Below are 21,604 nucleotides of genomic sequence, written 5' to 3' on the forward strand. Positions count from 1 at the left end.
AAGAAGGGAAAAAAGAACGACCCAAACAATTACCGTCCGGTCAGCCTCACATCAATACCAGGCAAGATTCTGGAAAAGATCATTAAGGAAGTGGTCTGCGAACACTTAGAAACAGATGCAGTCATTGCTAATAGTCAACACGGATTTACCAAAAACAAGTCATGCCAGACTAATCTGATCTCTTTTTTCGATAAAATTACGAGTTGGGTCGATACAGGGAATGCTGTGGATGTAGCCTACCTGGATTTCAGTAAGGCCTTCGACAAAATCCCCCACGACTTTCTGGCAAACAAACTAGTAAAATGTGGGCTAGACAAAACTACGGTTAGGTGGATCTGTAATTGGCTAAGCGAACGAACACAAAGGGTGCTCACCAATGCGTCGTCTTCATCATGGAAAGAAGTGACAAGTGGAGTGCCGCAGGGCTCCGTCCTGGGCCCGGTTCTGTTCAACATCTTTATTAACGACTTAGACGAAGGGTTAGAAGGCACGATCCTCAAGTTTGCAGACGACACCAAACTGGGAGGGATAGCTAACACTCCAGAAGACAGGAGCAGAATTCAAAACGATCTTGACAGACTAGAGAGATGGGCCGAAACTAACAAAATGAAGTTCAACAGGGACAAATGCAAGATACTTAACTTCGGCAGAAAAAATGGAAATCAAAGATACAGAATGGGGGACGCCTGGCTTGACAGCAGTGTGTGCGAAAAAGACCTTGGAGTCCTCGTGGACAACAAGTTAAACATGAGCCAACAATGTGATGCGACAGCTAAAAAAGCCAATGGGATTCTGGCCTGCATCAATAGGGGAATAGCGTCTAGATCCAGGAAAGTCCTGCTCCCCTCTATTCTGCCTTGGTCAGACCACACCTGGAATCACACTGTGTCCAATTCTGGGCACCGCAGTTGAAGGGAGATGTTGACAAGCTGGAAAGCGTCCAGAGGAGGGTGACTAAAATGATTAAGGGTCTGGAGAACAAGCCCTATGAGGAGCGGCTTAAAGAGCTGGGCATGTTTAGCCTGCAGAAGAGAAGGCTGAGAGGAGACATGATAGCCATGTACAAATACGTGAAGTCATAGGGAGGAGGGAGCAAGCTTGTTTTCTGCTGCCCTGCAGACTAGGACGCGGAACAATGGCTTCAAACTACAGGAAAGGAGATTCCACCTGAACATCAGGAAGAACTTCCTCACTGTGAGAGCTGTTTGACAGTGGAACTCTCTCCCCCCGGGCTGTGGTGGAGACTCCTTCTTTGGAGGCCTTTAAGCAGAGGCTGGATGGCCATCTGTCGGGGGTGCTTTGAATGTGATTTCCTGCTTCTTAGCAGGGGGTTGGACTGGATAGCCCATGAGGTCTCTTCCAACTCTACTATTCTATGATTCTATGATTCTAAATATGTCTGTATGTCTGTGGCTGGGGTGCCCACTTACACAGACAAGCTCCCACTTCCACAAATAGTATCGCTCCCACTACTCAGGAGACACCAATGCCCACCCACCTCCAATGGCATTGCAGGTTATAGCGAGCGCCATGAACATGTCCAAGAGCCTTGCCAATGTCCTCCACAAACATCATCTTGACTACTATCCAAGTGAAGGCTTTCCTATGGGGACAATTTCATCCTAGATTTTTCCCCCTCCACCACAGACATCCCAGTGCTCCTTTTTCTCTCCATTGGTGTGAAATTTGCATGACTCCGCCCACTGCCTTTCCCTTAACACCTTCCTGTTCTTTTCTATGGCACACAGCAAGCAAAGGAATTGATCGGGAACTGAACAGACTAGAAAGGTTTGGGGAGAATTCACCATGATTTATAGGAGTTGTAGGTCCTGGGATGTATAGTTCACCTGCAATCTAAGAGCACTCTGGACCCCACCAACGATGGACCTGGAACTAACTTGGCACACAGAACCCCCATGACCAACAAAACATACTGGAGGTTTTTGGAGGTATTTCTAGGAGTTGTAGTTCACCTCCATCCAGAGCGCACTATGAACCGAAACAATGATGGATCTGAACCAAACTTGGCATGCATACTCAGTGTGCCCACATTTGAATACTGGTGGGTTTTGAGGGGAATTGACCTGGACATTTTGGAGGTGTAAGTACTGGGATTTATAGTCCACCTGCAATCAGTGAGCACTCTGAACTCCACCAAAATGGAATTGGACCAAACTTGGAACACAGAACTCCCATGAACAGTAAAAATACTGGAGGTCTTTGAGGGAAATTCACCTTGATTTGGGGGAGTTGTAGTTCACCTACTTCCAGAGAGAACTGTGAACCCAAACACCGATGAATCTGGACCAAACTTGGCACACAGACCTGATATGCCAAAATGTGATTACTGGAGGGGTTTGGGGGGAACTGATATTCCTTTCTGGGAGTTGTAGTTCACCCATAACCAGGGAAACTGCGAGCTTGACCAATGATGGATCTGGACCATGACTAACTCAACATACTGGAGGAGTTTGGGGGGACTGATTGAGGGGACTGATGGAGCCCCCCGGTGGTGTAGTGGGTTAAAGCCTTGGGACTTGAAGGTTGGGTTTCTGACCTGAAGGCTCCCAAGTTTGAATCCAACCTGGGGAGAGCATGGATGAGCTCCCTCTGTCAGCTCCAGCTCCATGCGGGGACATGAGAGAAGCCTCCCACAAGGATGGTAAAAACATCAAAACATTTGGGTGTCCCCTGGGCAATGTCCTTGCAGACGGCCAATTCTCTCACACCAGAAGTGACTTGCAGTTTCTCAAGTCGCTCCTGACACACACACACACAAAAAGGGACTGATTCACCATAGTGGGAGTTGTAGTTTACCCTATAGCCAGAGAGCGCATTGAACCCCACTGATGATGCATCCAGAGCAAACTTGCCCAACAGCACAAACTTTAAGTCCTGGTGGAGTTTCTTCAGGTTAACCTGGCATGATGTCAGTTGTAGTTCACCCACAACCTTATCTATTTCGTACAAGTAAAACACTGACTTTGCAAATAACCTGGTCAATGCCAGATACCCAAGCTAGTTGGAGACTTTAGCATGGGTTCTGATATTCATAGACCAAACCTTAACGGATACCACTGCAATGCATTTCAAATAGGAAGGTCAAACATTTATTTATCAAATATCAAGACAAAGACTCATTTCTTCCATGCAGGATTAGGAACACAACACTGTGCATCCATTCAAACTCTCACATCAAACAAAACAACAGACTTTTGATTCAGATCAAGCGGAGATTGGAAACTCGGCAGACATGACGAATTCCGTTCATACATGCCTGGAATGGCATATCGGCCACTTTTTGCAGGTACCGACACAGCATAAAGAGAGGAGAATCATAAAGGCAGCTGTAGGAAGGATCCTAAGTAGCGGGAACGCTCTGCTTGATGATGATCTTCTGCCTCGTGGCTCGGACGCCGGAGTCCGCAGCGACCAACCCGGTGCCCATAGAAGCAGCGGCTGCAGCAGCATTAGGCAAGCCGTGGGCAGTGATGTACTTCTTGTAGGCCTCCCGGATGATCTTGAAAGCCCGGATATTGGAGTAAGGGATGTCGGTGATGGGGTCGCGGTAGATAGCCGTCTTGTGGGTGACGGGACAGATCTCCTTGACGGGCAGCTTGGGGGAGCGGGATTTGGGGAAGATGCACTCAAAGGTCTCATCGTCACTAAAGGTGATGAAGGTGCGAGAACACTTGGCCGCCGGGAGGGGAGAGGCCTCTGAAGGGGTAGCGAGGTGCGTTTCTTGGTCCAGGCTGAGGACAAAGCCAGGGAAAGGTTCAAATAGAAAATAAAAACAATGGCACACATATTGAGCTCCCTTATCCCTTCTTACAGCAGACTTCCACCCCCAAAACAACAGAGTCCGCCGACAAAGAGATCTTAGAATCATAGAATCTTAGAATAAACCCTCCTAACAGATGGCCACACAGCCTCTGAATCATAGGATCCTAGAGTTGGAAGAGCAGGAAAAGCACAATTCATACCCTCTTGGCAGATGGCCATTCAGCCTCAACTTACAATAGTGAGGATGATGATGACGATGATGATAATAATAATCATAATCATAATCATAATAATCATAATAATACTAGAATAATAAAATCCTAGAGTTGGAAGAACAGAAAAAGCACAATTCATACCCTCTTGGCAGATGGCCATTCAGCCTCAACTTACAATAGTGGGGATGATGATGACGACGATGATAATAATAATCATCATCATAATCATAATAATCATAATAATACTAGAATAATAAAATCCTAGAGTTGGAAGAACAGAAAAAGCACAAGTCATACCCTCTTGGCCATTCATCCTCAACTTACAATAGTGAGGATGACGATGACGATGATGATAATAATAATAATAATAATAATAAAGTCATAGAATTGGAAGAGAAGGAAAAACACAATCAAAGCCTCCTGGCAGATGGACATTCCATCTCTGATGATGATGATGATGATAATAACAATAATAATAATAGAATCATAAAATCCTAGAGTTGGAAGAGCAGGAAAAGCACAATCTAAACCCTCCTGGCAGGTGGCCATTCAGCCTCTACTACTACTACTACTACTACTAATAATAATAATAATAATAATAATAATAGAATCATAAAATCCTAGAGTTGGAAGAGCAGAAAAGGCACAATCAAAGCCCTCCTGACAGATGGTCATCACGGCTCTACTTAATAATAATAATAACAACAACAAGAACAATAATAAAAATAATCATAGAATCCTAGAGGTGGAAGAGACCCTAGCTCAACCCCCTTCTGCCAGGCAGAAACACACAATCCAAGCACTCCTGACAGATGGCCATCCCAGTCTGTGCTTAAAAACCTCAGGAGAAGGAGACTCCACTGGACTGCAAGGCAGGACATTTCCCCAGTCAAAAGGAAGTTCTTCCTAATGTTTAGGTGGATTCACTTTACCTAGAGTTTGAATTGATTGCTCTATTGTGTCCTAGTTTCTGGAGCAGCAGAAAACCAGCTTGCTCCTTCCTCAAAGCGACATCCTTTCAAATATTGAGACATGGCTCTCAAATCCCCTTTTCTCAACCCTCTTCTTTCCAAGCTAAACCTCCCCAACTCCCTCCGCCATTCCTTGTAGGGCTTGGCTTCCAAACCTTTGACTATTTCGGTGGCCCTGCTCTGCACACCTTGAGCATCTTCTCCTTGAAGTGATTTGCCCAGGACTGGACACAGGGTTATTCCAGGTGAGGTCTGAGCAAAGCAGAAGAGAGTGGGACTATGGTGTCCCTTGATCAAAGCACTATCCTATTGATGCAGCCTAGAATTACTTTGGCTTTTTTACCTGTTTCGTGGCACATTTACTTGCATAGGTGGGTGTCAGAACCCTGCTACTAGAGCCTGTATGTGGCTCTGAGTTTCAGGGTCACTGACATTGATAAGACACCTGCGTCTCAGGACTCGGAGAAGAAACGGCTGCTGGACTTGGCGGGGAATTTGCGTGGGGTTTTACTGAGCGGGAAGAGACTTTTCAAATGAGGGGGAGGGTATATAAAGGATGGTTGGCCGGAGTCTCCCATTCTTGGCTTTTCTGATGTTTATGTTTCCTGCAGTAAAGTTTCTGGTGATATCACAGAGTGTCTCGTGTGTTCATTCAGGAGCGGCTGTGGTGAGCTGACACTAAGCCAAGAATACAGACACCATCCCGCTGTAGCGGTGAGGTGTAACATGCAAGTGGAGGATGAAGAGCTCTTGGGCGCAGGAGGAGGAAGGTCGGGAAGGGCCACTCCCGAGCCGGACGCTGAGTTCCACCAGCTGGCGGCCCTGGCGTCATCCACCGCTTATGCCCAACCAAATGGGGTAACCCAGAGGCGTGGAGTGGTGCGGGGAGACAGCACCGGAGGAGAGGAAGGTTCACCTTCCCCAGGCCCACAAAGGATGGTGTTTCTGGAGGAGAGGATGTCGGCGATGGAGACCACCCTGGCAGTAATGTCGAGGGCGATGGAGCGCCTGGCGTTTCTGGCGGAGCCAGAGAGAGGAAGGGAACTTCGGGCTGGCTCAATGTGGGATGTGAGCGTGGGAAGCAGCCAGGGCTTTGCAGACCTCCCAGCACCGAAGGGAAGGGAAATGCGAAAGGAGCCCGGCGCCCGGCCCAAGACCCAAACAAGCCTGACGCGGGTGGAGGAGAGTGACGACGAAGGGGAAAAGCCTCCGAGAATCCCGGCTACGCTCCCAGCTGAGACCCTGGTGCCCCTGGCGAATGCCGGGCGTGGCACAGGGCCAAGAGAAACAGCAGCGGGGCCCACTGGTCCGCAAGGGGGCTTGCGACGGGCGGAGAATTGGGGATTGCCACCACAGGGACCCCTACCGAGACGAGAGGAACTAAGGATCAAGTTTGGGGGAGAGTCCTCTGAACTGGATTTTTTCCTTACCACGGTGAGGGGCTATATGGAGGACAATGCTCACACTTTTAGAACGGAATCCAGCCGGATACGGGCCATTGGTGCAGTGTTGAAGAGGGGAGCGGCTAGCTGGTATGTTCAGCTGCACGCGCGGCGCGACCCATGTCTGGGGTCAGTCCGACGCTTTATGGGGGCCCTGGAGACCCGTTTCCGAGATCCATTGGAGCAGATCCGGGCGAGGGAGAAGTTGAAGACCGTCTCCCAGGGGCAGAGGTCGGTATCTGAGTATGCGGAGGAATTCCAATGCCTTGCCGAAAAGGTGCCGGAATGGTCTGCAGTGACAAAGATGGAACTCTTCAAAGAGGGGCTCAGGAGGGAGATCCTTTCCTGGGCGGTGCATCGTGATGAGCCCGACACACTGCGCGGATGGATTCAGCTGGCGGGGCGCGTCGAGACATCGCTGGCCCAGGCGAGGAGGCACCGAGGAGCGCTACAGCAACGGCCGCAGATGAAAGAGGGGAGCCGGAAGGAGGGATCAGCCCCAGCCGGGAGGAGAGCGGAGCCGACAGGGAACGTGAGCGCCAGCAGGAGTGGCTGCTTTGTGTGCGGCCGGTTGGGCCACAGAGCTGCCGAGTGCTGGCAGAGAAAAGGAGAAGGCGGAGGCCAGCCCAAACCAAGAGCCGTGGCAGGAAAACGCGCCGAGGAAGAAACACCGATGAGGCACCATTCGGGGGGGTTGGTAAGTCAGGACAAAGCTATGATAGTGGTCCCCATTCAGCTTGAAAATGGCAGCAAACAAGCAACCTGCAAAGCGTTTGTGGATTGTGGATGTTCCAGGAACATCATTTCCCCTGAATTGGCCGAGGGATTGGGATGCGAAAGAACGAACCTAGAATCCCCAATAGCATTTTCGCAGTTGGACGGATCCACAGCATCAGGATCGTTAGCTAGGTACAGTGCCGAAGATGTAAAGTGTAAGATAGGGAGTTGGGAAGGAAAGGTGTCATTTGTGATATCACAAATAGCCAGCTATAATGTTATACTAGGCATGCCGTGGCTGGGGCAGGCCAACCCGCAAATCAACTGGGAGGATAAGAGCATGATTTTCGGGATGAGTTTGGAAGAAGGGAGCCAGGAAGTTGAGAGGGAGCCGGGGAAAAGGGGGGAGGAAGACTCTATCAGAATAGCAGAACTGGCAGAGAAATTACCCCCAGAGTATCGGGATTTTGTGGACGTGTTTGACGAGAAGGAAGCAGACAATTTCCCACCGAAGCGGAGAGTTGAAGTGAAAATAGAGCTAGTCCCAGGAGCAGAGCTTCCCAAGGCAAAGATATACCCGATGTCGGCTAGGGAAAAGGAGGAACTGAGAAAGTACATTGATAAAAACCTAGCGAGGGGTTTCATAGAACCTTCGAACTCCCCTTTAGGGGCACCTGTGTTGTTTAGGCGGAAAAAGGACCAAACGCTGAGGCTCTGCATTGACTACAGGGGCCTGAATGCAATCAGTACTGTAAATAAATACCCTCTACCCTTAGTGAAGGACTTGATCGCCCAGTTATCGGAGGGACAGATATTCACTAAATTGGATTTAATTGAGGCTTACCATAAATTGCAGATCAAACCAGAGGACAGGTGGAAGACGGCCTTCTCCTGCGCCTTCGGATTATTCAATTATTGTGTGCTCCCATTCGGTTTATGCGGGGGAGGGGCCGCGTTCATGCAATTAATCAACGAAGTGTTGCATCCATTATTGTACAAGGGAGTCTTTATTTTTTTAGATGACATATTGATAATGTCTCGGACCAAGGAGCAACACGTAGAACTAGTCAGGGAAGTCCTACAAAAGTTGAGGGAAGCGAAGCTGTATGCGAAGCTTGCCAAGTGCGAGTTCAATAAAGACCAGATAGACTTTCTGGGGTATAGGATTTCCTCCCAGGGAGTGGCGATGGACCCTGCGAAGGTGGAAGACGTAAGGGGGTGGGAAGCCCCCAGAACACGGAAGCAGCTGCAATCCTTCCTGGGGTTCGCAAACTTCTATAGGACATTTATCAAGGACTTTGCGCGCCTCACTTTGCCATTAACGGATTTGTTAAAGACTAAAGGCAGGGGAGAAACAGCCAAAGTGAAGGCCCCAGGGGCCAAACTGACCTGGACAATAGAATGCCAGGAAGCTTTTGAAGCCCTTAAAAAGCGTTTTACTGAGGAGCCTGTCCTACAGCACCCTGATATGTCTAAGGCCTTTGTACTACATTGCGATGCGTCAGACCGGGCATATGGGGCAGTTCTGCTGCAGAAAGACGAGGGGGGGAACCTGAAGCCATGTGGCTATCTGTCGAAAAAGTTTAGCGATACAGAAAAAAACTGGCCGATTTGGGAGAGAGAAGCCTTAGCGATTCTGAAAGCACTAGAGTGCTGGAGACACTTTCTGGAAGGGAGTGGAACACCGTTTGAGGTGTGGACTGATCATAGAAATTTACAGTATCTGAGATCCCCTCGTAAACTATCAGCGAAACAGATTAGATGGGCCCAATATTTCAGCCGTTTTGATTTCAGACTCAAGTTCTTCCAGGGGAAACACAACATACTCGCTGACGCTCTCTCTCGGATGCCTCAGCACGGGGGAGGAATTCAGGAATCTGAGGGGAGCCTTTTCCTAGATAAGCAATGGGGCCTGGCAGTACTGACTCGAGCACAAGCGGCCAAAGAAAACAAACGTACTGCCATTTCCACGGGGGGAGGAGAAATATGGGAGGAAGAGTTGAAGCAAGCATATGGAATGGACAAATGGTTACAAACGAACAAAGAACAGGGAGAACTGTGTGGGGATTTGGTGTTTGTTAATAAGAAATTGTATATTCCTGAATGTTTAAGACAAGAAATGTTAAGGAAATGCCACGATAACAAGGGTGCAGGTCATCTAGGCCCCACCAGGACTATTAAACTGTTGGCCAAACAATGCTGGTGGCCCGGAATGAGGAAAGACGCCAGGGGGTACGTCACGCAGTGTGAATTATGTGCAGAGGGCAAAACACCACCTGGGAAGCCCCAGGGGCTATTGCAGAAGGTGGTGGAGCCCATGAGGCCATGGGAATGCGTGGCAATGGATTTTGTAGGCGAACTACCCCCCAGCAGAGGCCACAGATACATTTGGACAATATTGGACCTATTCTCAAAACAGGCACACTTTGTGGCCCTGCCAAAACTCCCCTCGGCTGAAAAGCTCGCTGATTTGTATGTAAAGCATGTATATCGCCTACATGGGTGCCCCGACAAAATAATTAGCGACCGGGGAGTCCAATTCACTGCAAAATTTTGGGGAAAATTCTTACAGCTGTTAGGAGCGGAAAGGAATCTGAGCTCGGCTTTTCATCCCGCGACCAACGGGGGGGTCGAACGTACCCAACAGACACTGTGCCAATTCTTGAGGATGTACACCAATTATAGACAGGACGATTGGGCGGACCTTCTACCGTTTGCTGAGATGGCTTTTAACGGGGCCGTACATTCGGCCACAGGCCGTGCCCCATTCGAAATAGTATACGGACAGGAGGTGGCACCTTTCCCCAGGCTACCCGAGTGGAAGGAAGGAGAGGGCCAGACCGACAAGGAATGGCCGGCCAAAATTAAGCAAGGGTGGCAGACCGTGGTAGAGGCATTGCGGGAAACACAAAAGAAGTACAAGCTCTTTGCAGATCGTAGGCGCCGAGAGGGGGACAAATTGGGCGAAGGAGATCTGGTTTGGCTGAGCACAAAAAACCTGAAATTGGGGTTCCCATCTAAGAAATTGGCTCCACGCTATATAGGGCCGTTCAGGGTAGCGAAAAGGATAAACGAAGTGACCTATGAGCTGAGGCTACCCAAGGACCTAGGAAAGGTACACCCGGTATTCCATTGCAGCCTGTTAAAAAAGTATAAAGGAACTCTGGACAGCGGAGAACAATAGTTGTGTTTAATCTTTTCCTTCCAGGACGAAGGGGAGGAGGACGCCATGTCAGAACCCTGCTACTAGAGCCTGTATGTGGCTCTGAGTTTCAGGGTCACTGACATTGATAAGACACCTGCGTCTCAGGACTCGGAGAAGAAACGGCTGCTGGACTTGGCGGGGAATTTGCGCGGGGTTTTACTGAGCGGGAAGAGACTTTTCAAATGAGGGGGAGGGTATATAAAGGATGGTTGGCCGGAGTCTCCCATTCTTGGCTTTTCTGATGTTTATGTTTCCTGCAGTAAAGTTTCTGGTGATATCACAGAGTGTCTCGTGTGTTCATTCAGGAGCGGCTGTGGTGAGCTGACAGGTGGGACTTACCCCTCCACGTCCACAGTTTCTTCCTTGCAGCCGAGGTCGGTGATGAGGGGCATGGTCCCCGAATAATAGCGGATGGTGGGCCCCACACACTTGCGCTTCTTCTGCACCTGCCTCTTCTTGTCGGCCTCCAAGCGCTCGTAGGTCTCTGCAAGAAAGAAAGAAACAAAGAGCAAATGCCAATTGAAATAAAAATGTCTCTGTTGCAGCCCAGCCACCTGTGTGACTTTTTCCCCAAACACCACACTGTTCAACAATAAGTAATATATACCTCACATCCTTTGAGGATGCCTGCCATATATGTGAGCAAAACGTCAGGAGAGAATGCTTCTGGAACATGGCCAGACAGCGCAGAAAATTCACAACAATAAATAATGCCCATGTGGTCTCTTCCAACTCTACTATTCTATGATTCTATGAATGCTTGTATTAAGAAAAGAGAATAGAAAATATAGAAAATGCAGTTTCAAAAATGAGTAGACAATAATCCAAAAGTCATTCCAAAATCAGCAGACTAAGCAATCACTAAGGTACAATTAAAAAAACAGTCTGTAAAAGTTATATCCATACACTTGATATTCCTGAGCATAACAAATAGCAGTGACCAACACCGAATATGAATCCAAAATCCCAAAAGGTAAAAATAAGTAAGTAATCCAGGGATTTCAACACTTCAACCAAAATTATATCAAAAGGCTTGAAAACTTATACAAAACTATAATCCAAAGGCTTGAAAACCAAGAATTGCAATCTAATCAAGAGGCGTTGATCCTAAACAGGAAAGCAAGCTACCGAACTAAAGACAAGAACTCCTAACTCGGAGATCCCAAGACAGGCCACTCGATCTATGAAAATTCAACATTGATTTCCTGAGGAAAATTATCTCAAAATAATCTGGGCACACAGAAGAGTGGGCGACTTGGAAGGCGATGAACAGACTGTGCTCTGAGACCATGAGAAGCAGAGCCAACCTTGAGAAATTAGTCAACGAAGTGGAGTCCATGACATGCGAGTGTGGAGAAGAGCAAACTACAGACTGCTTACTACAATGCGGCCGGAGCCCTGCCACATGCACAATGGAGGACCTTCTCACAGCGACATCAGAGGCACTCCAAGTGGCCAGCTTCTGATCAAAGGAAATTTAGTATAATGCCAAGATTTTTAACTGTGTGTTTTTTTAAATACATTATAACTGTACCCCCAATTTGCCTCTGACATGATAAATATGAAATAATGAATCTCAAAATTGGAAATAATTCTAATTCTTACCCATGGCATCGCTCTTTCTCAAATCTGGGTTCCCTTTGCTTATGTTTCAGCCTCTGGGAACAACGAATTTGTCTCTGCTTCGCACTATATCTTCCTAACTGTAATCATTGAGCTCCTGTCTCCTCCACATTCCTTTCAGAGTCAATCCCTGGCAGATTCTCATGAGAACCACTTTCTGTTTTCCTAACAATAGATCTCACCAAAACATTTATTTATTTATTTATTTATTTATTAGCGACATTTATATCCCGCCCTTCTCACCCTGAAGGGGACTCAGGGTGGCTTACAAACCATATGTACATACAATACAGTAGAGTCTCACTTATCCAAGCTAAACAGGTCGGCAGAAGCTTGGATAAGCGAATATCTTGGATAATAAGGAGGGATTAAGGAAAAGCATATTAAACATCAAATTAGGTTATGATTTTACAAATTAAGCACCAAAACATCATGTTATACAACAAATTTGACAGAAAAAGTAGTTCAATATGCAGTAATATTATGTTGTAATTACTGTATTTAATTTAGCACCAAAATATCATGATATATTGAAAACATTGACTACAAAAATGGCTTGGATAATCCAGAAGCTTGGATAAGCGAAGCTTGGATAAGTGAGACTCTACTGTATATTATATTATTCATATAGCACAATATAAGCATTATATATTACTATATTGTACTATAACACTATATTATAATATTATTAGTAATATTACATCTATATCTATATATCTATATTCTATATTATATAATAAAAGTGAAATCGGAGTATGTATCAGCGTTTTGATTGGCCTGGCGGAATATGTGCTCGCGTTTTGATTGGCCTCGCAGAATATGGATCAGCTTTCTAATTGGCCAGCCGGAATATGGGCCAGCTCTGATTGGCCGCCACTTTCACAGGCCACTAGGATCGCTGAGGGAAAAACTACTACCAACTGGCTTCGCTCGGCCTACTTCTCTCCTCAGAACGATGCTAGCTCTGGGAGAGTTAACAGCCTCGGCCTACACTTTGGTAGCCTCGGCTTACACTTTGGTAATCCAAAACACCACTGCCACCACCAGAAAGGCCGGACCTGGACCAAACCTGACACACATCACCCCATGAACCCACTGACAACTGATGGCCCCCTTTGGCCCCTCTGCTGACATGTTTAAGGCCTTCCAGGCTGGCCCCTCGCTGCTAGGCCGAAAAGGAAGACGCCATCTTGCCTCAGCTTTCAACTTCTTTGTAAGGCCCTACTTGCCTCAAAAGACAGCAGAGAACATTGTTATTATCTTTTTAACGATATGCTTATGAACACTTCTAGCCCCCAAAGCCCCAATCCAAGCCTCCTTTGATCATTTTGCTAACACGTTTCAGACCTTGCAGCCTGGCTCCATTGTGCTAGGCCGCAAAAGAGGCAGCCATCTTCCCTGTTCCACATGGTTCCAAACAGAGCAGCTTTTGCCTGTGTCTTTTGGATACAGCACTCTCCTTCAACAAGGTAAGGCGGCAGTACGTAAATACTATTCACAGCAGACTAAAGAGAAAATAATGACTATCTTTTTATTCTTTCCTTTTAAGGATCGTTTACTCCCCCCCCCCCCCCCCAGTTTTTACTGAGGCAAAAAACTACCACAGAGCAGGCTTTGGCCTACTCACTCTAACAGGCTTGACACATACAGTCTCCATGGCCTACTATACATCTGGGCAGAGGCGGTCCAACCATAAGGCGAAATAGGCATTTGCCTGTGGCGCCATCGTCCCGGGGGCACCATCGTCCTGGGAGGAGGGCACCACTCTCCACCTGCTTCTCTTTCGGGCCTTCCGGCCAGCGCAGACCCATCTTCGCACCACGCAAGCCCACCTTTGGGGCCTTCAGAGATTGTGAGGTCTGTAGGAACTTGGAAGCTAGGTATGTGGGGTTTATATATCTGTAGAAGGTCCAGGGTGGGAGAAAGAACTTTTCTTTGAAGCAGGTGTGAATGTTGTAATTAATCACCTTGATTAGCATTTAATGGCCCTGTGGCTTCAAGGCCTGGCTTCTTCTTGCCTGGGATAATCTTTTTTTCGGAGGAGTTAGCTGTCCCTGATTGTTTACTGTCTGGATTTCTTCTGTTTTCAGAGTGTTCTTTATTTATTGTCCTGATTTTAGAGTTTTTTTTTTAATACTGAGGGCTATCTGGGTTATCTAAGTCCACACTGCCCTATATCCCTGTTCAATGTTTAGTGCTAAATTTGCAAATATAGTAATTCCTACATAACATTACCATGTATTGAACTGCTTTTTCTATTGATTTGTTGTAAAACATGATGTTTTGGTGCTTAATTTTTAAAATAATAATGTAATTTGATGTTTTATAGGCTTTTCCTTTATACTTCCTTATTATCCAACATTTTCGCTTATCCAACGCTTTTATTTTTCAGTGATTGGTTTGGGGGGGGCGCCAAAATTCTGTTCGCCTACACTTGAAAAATACCTAGGGCCGGCTCTGCATCCGGGCCCTGTTTGGAGTGGGATGAGTGGGATGGACCATGGATGATGGACTTGCATATGGGAGTTGTAGTTCACCTGCCCCCACTGAACCCTGCTATTATTTATACTACTATTGCTTGACATTACTTTTATGTTTTATTTATATGGTGGATGTTAGCACGTGGCTTAATGACCTTGCAAGCCACTTTGGGTCCATTGCAGAAAGGCAGGGGAGAAATATCAGAATTAAATAAATACATAAATAAATAAATGTCTCAATGGTATGTATGGTTGGAATGACCTTCTGTCGGGAGGGCTTGAATGGTCTCTTCCTTTGTGGCAGATGGGGCTGGACTGGATGACCTTCAGAGACCCCTTTCAAATCTAGGACTCTATCTATCTCCCAATCGTATTTGTGACTGGATGGCCATCTGTCAGGAGGGCTTGGATGGTGTCTTCCTCTATGGCAGAAGGGGGTTCAACTAGATGGGCACCCCTTCTAACTCTAGGATTGTATGGAAGCCTTTAAACCAGGCACAGGCCAACTTGGGCCCTCCAGGTGTTTTGGACTCCAACTCCCACAATTCCAGACAGCCTACCCCATGATGTGCTTTATGTCCTGGTGCCGTTTGCAGGATGATGGACCATGGGTGATGGGATATGTAGTACTTTCAATCGCTACGATTCCCACAGACCACTGCGATGCCCATCAGTGACGGAACTGGACCAAACTTGGCACACAGATGGGACATGCAGTACCTTCACTCGCTTCTTGAGACCACAGCAACTGCTACATATGACAGAACTGAACCAAATCTGGTATATATATCCCAAATGACACACTTTATATGTTGCAGCAGTTTGGGGGAGGATGGACCAAGGACGATGGGATTTGCAATACCTTCATCCAATTCACCTCCCACAGGCGGCTGTGATTCCCATGAATGGCAAAACTGTACCAAACTTGATACAAAGGTGCAATGTGGCCCCCTTTACGTCCTGATCTGGTTTGGTGCAGGATGGACCTTGGATGATGAGATTTGCAGTACCCTTATCCGATTCACCTCCCACAGACCACTGTGATACCCATGAAAGACGAAACTTTACCTTACTTGGCAACAGGTGCAATGTCACACAATTTATGTCCTGGTGTGGTTTGCAGGAGAATGCACCAAGGATGATGGGATTTCCAGTACCTTCATCCAATTCAACTCCCACAGACCACTGTGATGCCCATGAATGATGAAACTGTACCAAACTTGACATATAGGTGCAATGTGGCCCACTTTACATCCTCCTATCATTTGAGGGAGCAACAGACCATGGATGATGGGATTGACAGTACCTTCACTCACTTCCCCAGACCACTGCGACCCTCACCAATGTCTGATCAAGACCAATCTTGACACATCGAGTCCCCATGACCTGCTTTACATCCTGAAGCTGTTTGGAGGGGGAACGACCATGGACTTGCATATGGGAGTTGTAGTTCACCCGTACCAACTAATGCCAACTGACACTGGATCGAGACTAAACTTGGAACAAAGGCAAACAATTCAGTTCTCAAATAACCCGGGCACCGCAGGGTCCCCAAGCTAGTATATAATAAAAGTGAATGTTTGTATGCGAGTATGTATCAGCGTTTTGATTGGCCTGGCGGAATATGGGTCAGCTTTCTGATTTGCCGGCCGGAATATGGCCCAGCTTTCTGATTGGCCTCCACTTTCACAGGCCACTGGGACCGCTGAGGCAAAAACTACTACCAACTGGCTTCGTTCGGCCTACTTATCTCCTCAGAACGACGCTAGCTTTGGGACAATTAACAGCCTCGGCCTACATTTTGGTAATCCAAAACACCACTGGGACCATCAGGAAGGCCGGAGCTGGACCAAACTTGACACACATCACCCCTACAACCCATGAACCCACTGACAACGGATCTGGACCACATAGACCCAACATGCCCAACTGTCATATTGATAATAAAAAACTTTGGTTCTAAGAATTACAGTTCACTCACACATTCACAGCATTCTGGATCCAACTAATGATGGAAAATAATTATGTTTTAATGCTTCCTTTTCAACAATGGTTGCGGGTATGTTTATGAAAACTTCTACCCCCTCACCTCACCCCCCTTCAGCGATTCTACTGACAGGTCAAGGCCTTTGCAGGCTGCTAGGCCCGGCTAGGCCCAAAGGAGGGGGCCATCTTGCCTCCTCACGATTGCTCCATTTTTTCTGAAGAAAAAAAATGACTATCTTTTTAACCTTTGCTGTCATTATGAAAACTTTGATCCCCCCCCCCACCTTACCCATCCACCACTGGGCTCTTCTGCTGACATGTTTAAGGCCTTCCAGGCTGGCCCCATGCTCCTAGGCCTAAAAGAAGGACGCCATCTTGCCTCAAAAGAAGGCAGCTTTCATCTTCTTTGTAAGGCCTTACTTTCTTCAAAAGACAGCAGACAACATCGTAATTATCTTTTTAACGATGCCTTTTCATGCTTAATAGGTTGATCTTGGGCTGATGGAAGTGCAGTAGAGTCTCGCTTATCCAACATTCGTGATTATCCAACGCATTTTTGTAGTCAATGTTTTCAATACATCGTGATATTTTAGTGCCAAATTTGTAAATACAGTAATTACTACATAGCATTACTGCGTATTGAACTACTTTTTCTGAAAAATTTATTGTATAACATGATGTTTGGGTGCTTAATTTGTAAAATCATAACCACAGACCACTGCAGCCCCCCATAAAAGATGCATCTGGAGCAGTTTGGACAAGGATGGACCATGGACGAAGAATCATAGAATCATAGAATCATAGAATAGTAGAGTTGGAAGAGACCACATGGGCCATCTAGTCCAACCCCCTGCTAAGAAGCAGGAAATCGCATTCAAAGCACCCCCGACAGATGGCCATCCAGCCTCTGCTTAAAAGCCTCCAAGGAAGGAGCCTCCACCACGGCCCCGGGGAGAGAGTTCCACTGTCGAACAGCTCTCACAGTGAGGAATTTGCAGTACCATCAGCTGCTTTACAGACCACACAACCCCCACCAATGACAGACTAGGACCAAGCTTGGAACACAAACTCCCTATGACTTTCAACCCTGGAGAATTTGGTGAATAATGGAACATGGATGATAGCATCGGAAGTACCTTCACCCACATCCAGAGACTATTCCTAACCCCCTCAGTCATGTATCTGTACCAAAGATGGCACAGACCCCCATGACTCTTCTTATATACTGCTGAGGTTTTTGGGAGGATTGTCCACAGACGATGGGATTTCCAGTACCTTCAGCCCCATCCAGAAACTACTGCAAACCCCATCGGCCATAGATCTGCATCAATGGGCCCATTCATAATATCCAAAACAATGTCCGCTACTAATAACCCGGGCACCGCCGGGACCCCAAGCTAGTATAATATAAATATATCATTATAATAGTGTATTATTATTATTATTATTCTGCATTATTATTAATATTATATGCATATACAATATATTAGGGGCCCCTGGTGGCACAGTGTGTTAAAGCACTGAGCTGCTGAACTTGCGGACCAAAAGGTCCCAGGTTCAAATCCCGGGAGTGGAATGAGCGCCCGCTGTTAGCCCCAGCTCCTGCCAACCTAGCAGTTCAAAAACATGCAAACGTGAGTAGATCAATAGGTACCACTCCTTGGGAAGGTAACAGTGCTCCATGCAGTCATGCCGGCCACATGACCTGGAGATGTCTATGGACAACGCCGGCTTTTCGGCTTAGAAATGGAGATGAGCACGAACCCCCAGAGTCAGTCATGACTGGACTTAACATCAGGGTAAACCTTTACCTATACAATATATTATATTATTAGTATAGCATAATATGATTGTTATATTATTATATCATCAGGAGGAACACTTATGTTTTCCTGCCCAGAAATAACAGGCTCAGATATAAAAAAAAACTCAAGACTTCACCATCCTTAGAGACTTCACAGGCCTCAACTATTTCTATCTGCCAAGGAAAGGAGGGAGAGGGATGGCGAAACTCCCAAACTCACCCAGCGAGCGCAAGTTGAACTCCTCTGTGATCTTGGCCTCCTTCAGCAGCTCTTCCTGGGTCAGGGGCCGCTCATAGCTGGGGCCTGCCGCTCCCTTCTTGCGCTTGGACTGCACCTGCCGCTCCTGGACCCGGAGGAAGGTCTGGCGAGTATGCTCCGTGGTGGACTGGCGCATGTGCTTCCGGCCTGCATCACGGAATGAGATGGGATTAGGCAGCGGCATGCACACGAGTGAGCCAGAGCTCCCCATGGAAGTTTTATTTACTTATTTGTGTTTACATAATACTATGTAACATGTAATCCGCTGGTCAGGGTGAGCTCCTGCTGTTAGCCCAGCTCCTGCCAACATAGCTGTTCGAAAACATGCAAATGTGAGTATATAAATAGGTACCGCTTCAGCAGGAAAAGGAAATAAAACACGCCACACGCCCACACAAAGTAACAACGCAGACTTCTCGGCTTGAAAATGGAGAAGAGCACCTCCCAGAGCTAGAGATGAGCACCGCTTCCAAAGCCGGAAATGAGATGACATGTCTTTGCCTTTGTTTGTGTTGTATGTCTCATTGTATTGTAACAAGGCGTTGAATGTTTGCTTGTTTATACCGTAATCTGCTCTGAGTCCCCTCAGGGAGAAGGGCGGAATATAAATAAAATGTTATATTATTATTATTACAGTAGAGTCTCACTTATCAAACACTCACTTATCCAACGTTCTGGATTATCCAACGCATTTTTGTAGTCAATGTTTTCAATACATCTTGATATTTTAGTGCTAAATTCACAAATACAGTAATTACTACATAGCATTACTGGATATTGAACTAATTTTTCTGTCAAATTTGTTGTATAACTTGATGTCTTGGTGCTTAATTTGTAAAATCATAACCCAATTTGATGTTTAATAGGCTTTTCCTTAATCCCTCCTTATTATCCAACATATTCGCTTATCCAACATTCTGCTGGCCCGTTTATGTTGGATAAGAGAGACTCTACTGCAGGGGTCCCCAAACTAAGGCCCAGGGGCCGGATGCGGCCCTCCAAGGTCATTTACCTGGCCCCCACCCTCAGTTTTATAATATAATCTTTTTATATCATTTTTAAAAATATAATATATTGTATTTACATATAATACTGATAATAATATTATAATGTTATACAATATAATACAAATAATAATACCATATAATAATATTAATTATATATTATATATTACATATAATATTACAGTATAGTAGTATAGTTCAATATAGTAATATATAATGCTAATATTGTGCAATGCTAATAAAATAATATATTCTATGTACATACAGCTGCTCTGAGTCCCCTTCAGGTGAGAAGGGTGGGATATAAATGTAATAAATAAATGTAGTAGATGAAGAAATAAATAATTTTAGACTTAGGCTCGCCCAAAGTCTGAAATGACTTGAAGGCACACAACAACAACAATCCTACTTAACTTGACTATCTTATTGGCCAGAAGCAGCCCCACGCTTCCCATTGAAATCCTGATAGGTTTATGTTGGTTACAGTTGTTTTCATTTTTAAATATAGTATTGTTCTTTCATTGTGTTGTTGTTTTGCACTACAAATAAGACATGTGCAGTGTGCATAGGAATTTGTTCGGTTTCCCCCCCCCCCAAATGATAATTTGGCCCCTCTACAGTCTGAAAGATTGTGGACCGGCCCTCTGCTTTAAAAGTTTGGGGACCCCTGCTCTACTGTATTATTATTATTATGAAGGCCTTGTGTGCCAGGTTTGGTCCGGATCCATTGAGTCACAGAACAACTTTTGTGGCACAAACCAACCAACAGACATACCTACAGTAGAGTCTCACTTATCCAAGACTCGCTTATCCAAGGTTCTGGATTATCCAATGCATTTTTGTAGTCAATGTTTTCAATATATTGTGATATTTTGGTGCTAAATTCGTAAATACAGTAATTACAACATAACATTACTGCATATTGAACTACGTTTTCTGTCAAATTTGTTGTATAACATGATGTTTTGGTGCTTAATTGAATGGATCTGAGCATATACATTTTTAAAATTTATATACCGTAATTTTATATTGTATTTAATTGTTTTTAACTGATTTTATGGTACTGTTGATTAATTTTGTATAGGCATCTAATTGTGCCAGTGTCGTAAGCCGCCCTGAGTCCCTTTGGGTGAGAAGGGCGGGATATAAATACTGGAAATAAATAAATAAATTTGTAAAATCATAACCTAATTTGATGTTTAATAGGCATTTCCTTAATCCCTCCTTATTATCCAAGATATTCGGTTATCCAAGGTTCTGCCGGCCCGTTTAGCTTAGATAAATGAGACTCTACTATACATACATACTTCCTTAATTCCTCCACCCCTTCGGTGCTCCAATGGGAACACCCCAAATCCCAAAATAGCAAAAGAGAATAGTGAATTATACTCCCAAAAGTCACTTACTGTCAATCACATCGTCCTGCTCCACTGGAGTCGCTTTTTCCTCCCGGACTTTCTGGGAACTGCTGGCAGGGACCTCTGGCTTCTTAGGCCTTAAGCTTTTGATGGGTTCCTAGAAATGATTCAAAGATTGGGAACTAAAAGGCATATTATAGTATCTGAGCCTTCCTAGCTTTGATATCTCTGCTGGAAGCTTTCTGCTGGCCCTACTCTCCTGGGAGGCCTGCCTTGTTTGGAGGGGAGAGGATATGAATGACTCTCTTAATGGATCTGGACCAAACCTGGCACACACACCCTTAAAAATATCCAATTTAAAATAATTGAATTTTTAAAAAACTCATCCCTTTTGGGCCCAGAGCAGAGGGAAAGAAAAGGAAGGAAGCGGATTGGCTCTAGCTAGGTGAAGTGGCCCACCAAATGACTGTAGAACATGCAAGTCACCCATCGGTCTTCAGGGAGATCCCCGTCTGTCTCACCCTGTAGGCCTTGGTCACCACCCGGCGCTTCCTTTTAGGCTCATCGTCGTCCTGGTCGCTGTTGGGCTCATCCCCTTCATCGATGTCAAAATCCGAATCCACTTCATCATCGCTGTCTGACTGGTCGCCTTTGTATTCATCGTCCCCGGACTCCTGCAGGGAACACAAGAGTATGGCTAAACACGGATGGAGTTCATCTCAAACCATGCTGATCCCCCATAAGATTATTATTATTA

General features: G+C 45.9%; 1 protein-coding gene across 1 annotated transcript in view; it reads right to left on the minus strand.

Moving 5' to 3' along the window:
* Positions 1 to 3,087: 3,087 nt before the first annotated feature.
* vps72 (vacuolar protein sorting 72 homolog) overlaps positions 3,088 to 21,604 on the minus strand; it is a 28,376-nt gene continuing 9,859 nt past the window's right edge. The window contains exons 2-6 of the mRNA XM_062965084.1: positions 21,369 to 21,521; positions 20,896 to 21,004; positions 18,447 to 18,632; positions 10,673 to 10,817; positions 3,088 to 3,752 (exon numbers count right to left, since the gene is read on the minus strand). Of these exons, the coding sequence (XP_062821154.1) occupies positions 3,362 to 3,752; positions 10,673 to 10,817; positions 18,447 to 18,632; positions 20,896 to 21,004; positions 21,369 to 21,521 (984 nt within the window). The 3' untranslated portion in view covers positions 3,088 to 3,361. The remainder of the gene's footprint in view (positions 3,753 to 10,672; positions 10,818 to 18,446; positions 18,633 to 20,895; positions 21,005 to 21,368; positions 21,522 to 21,604) is intronic.

Source organism: Anolis carolinensis, unplaced genomic scaffold (assembly GCF_035594765.1).
Source record: "Anolis carolinensis isolate JA03-04 unplaced genomic scaffold, rAnoCar3.1.pri scaffold_14, whole genome shotgun sequence".
Classification (NCBI taxonomy): domain Eukaryota; kingdom Metazoa; phylum Chordata; class Lepidosauria; order Squamata; family Dactyloidae; genus Anolis; species Anolis carolinensis.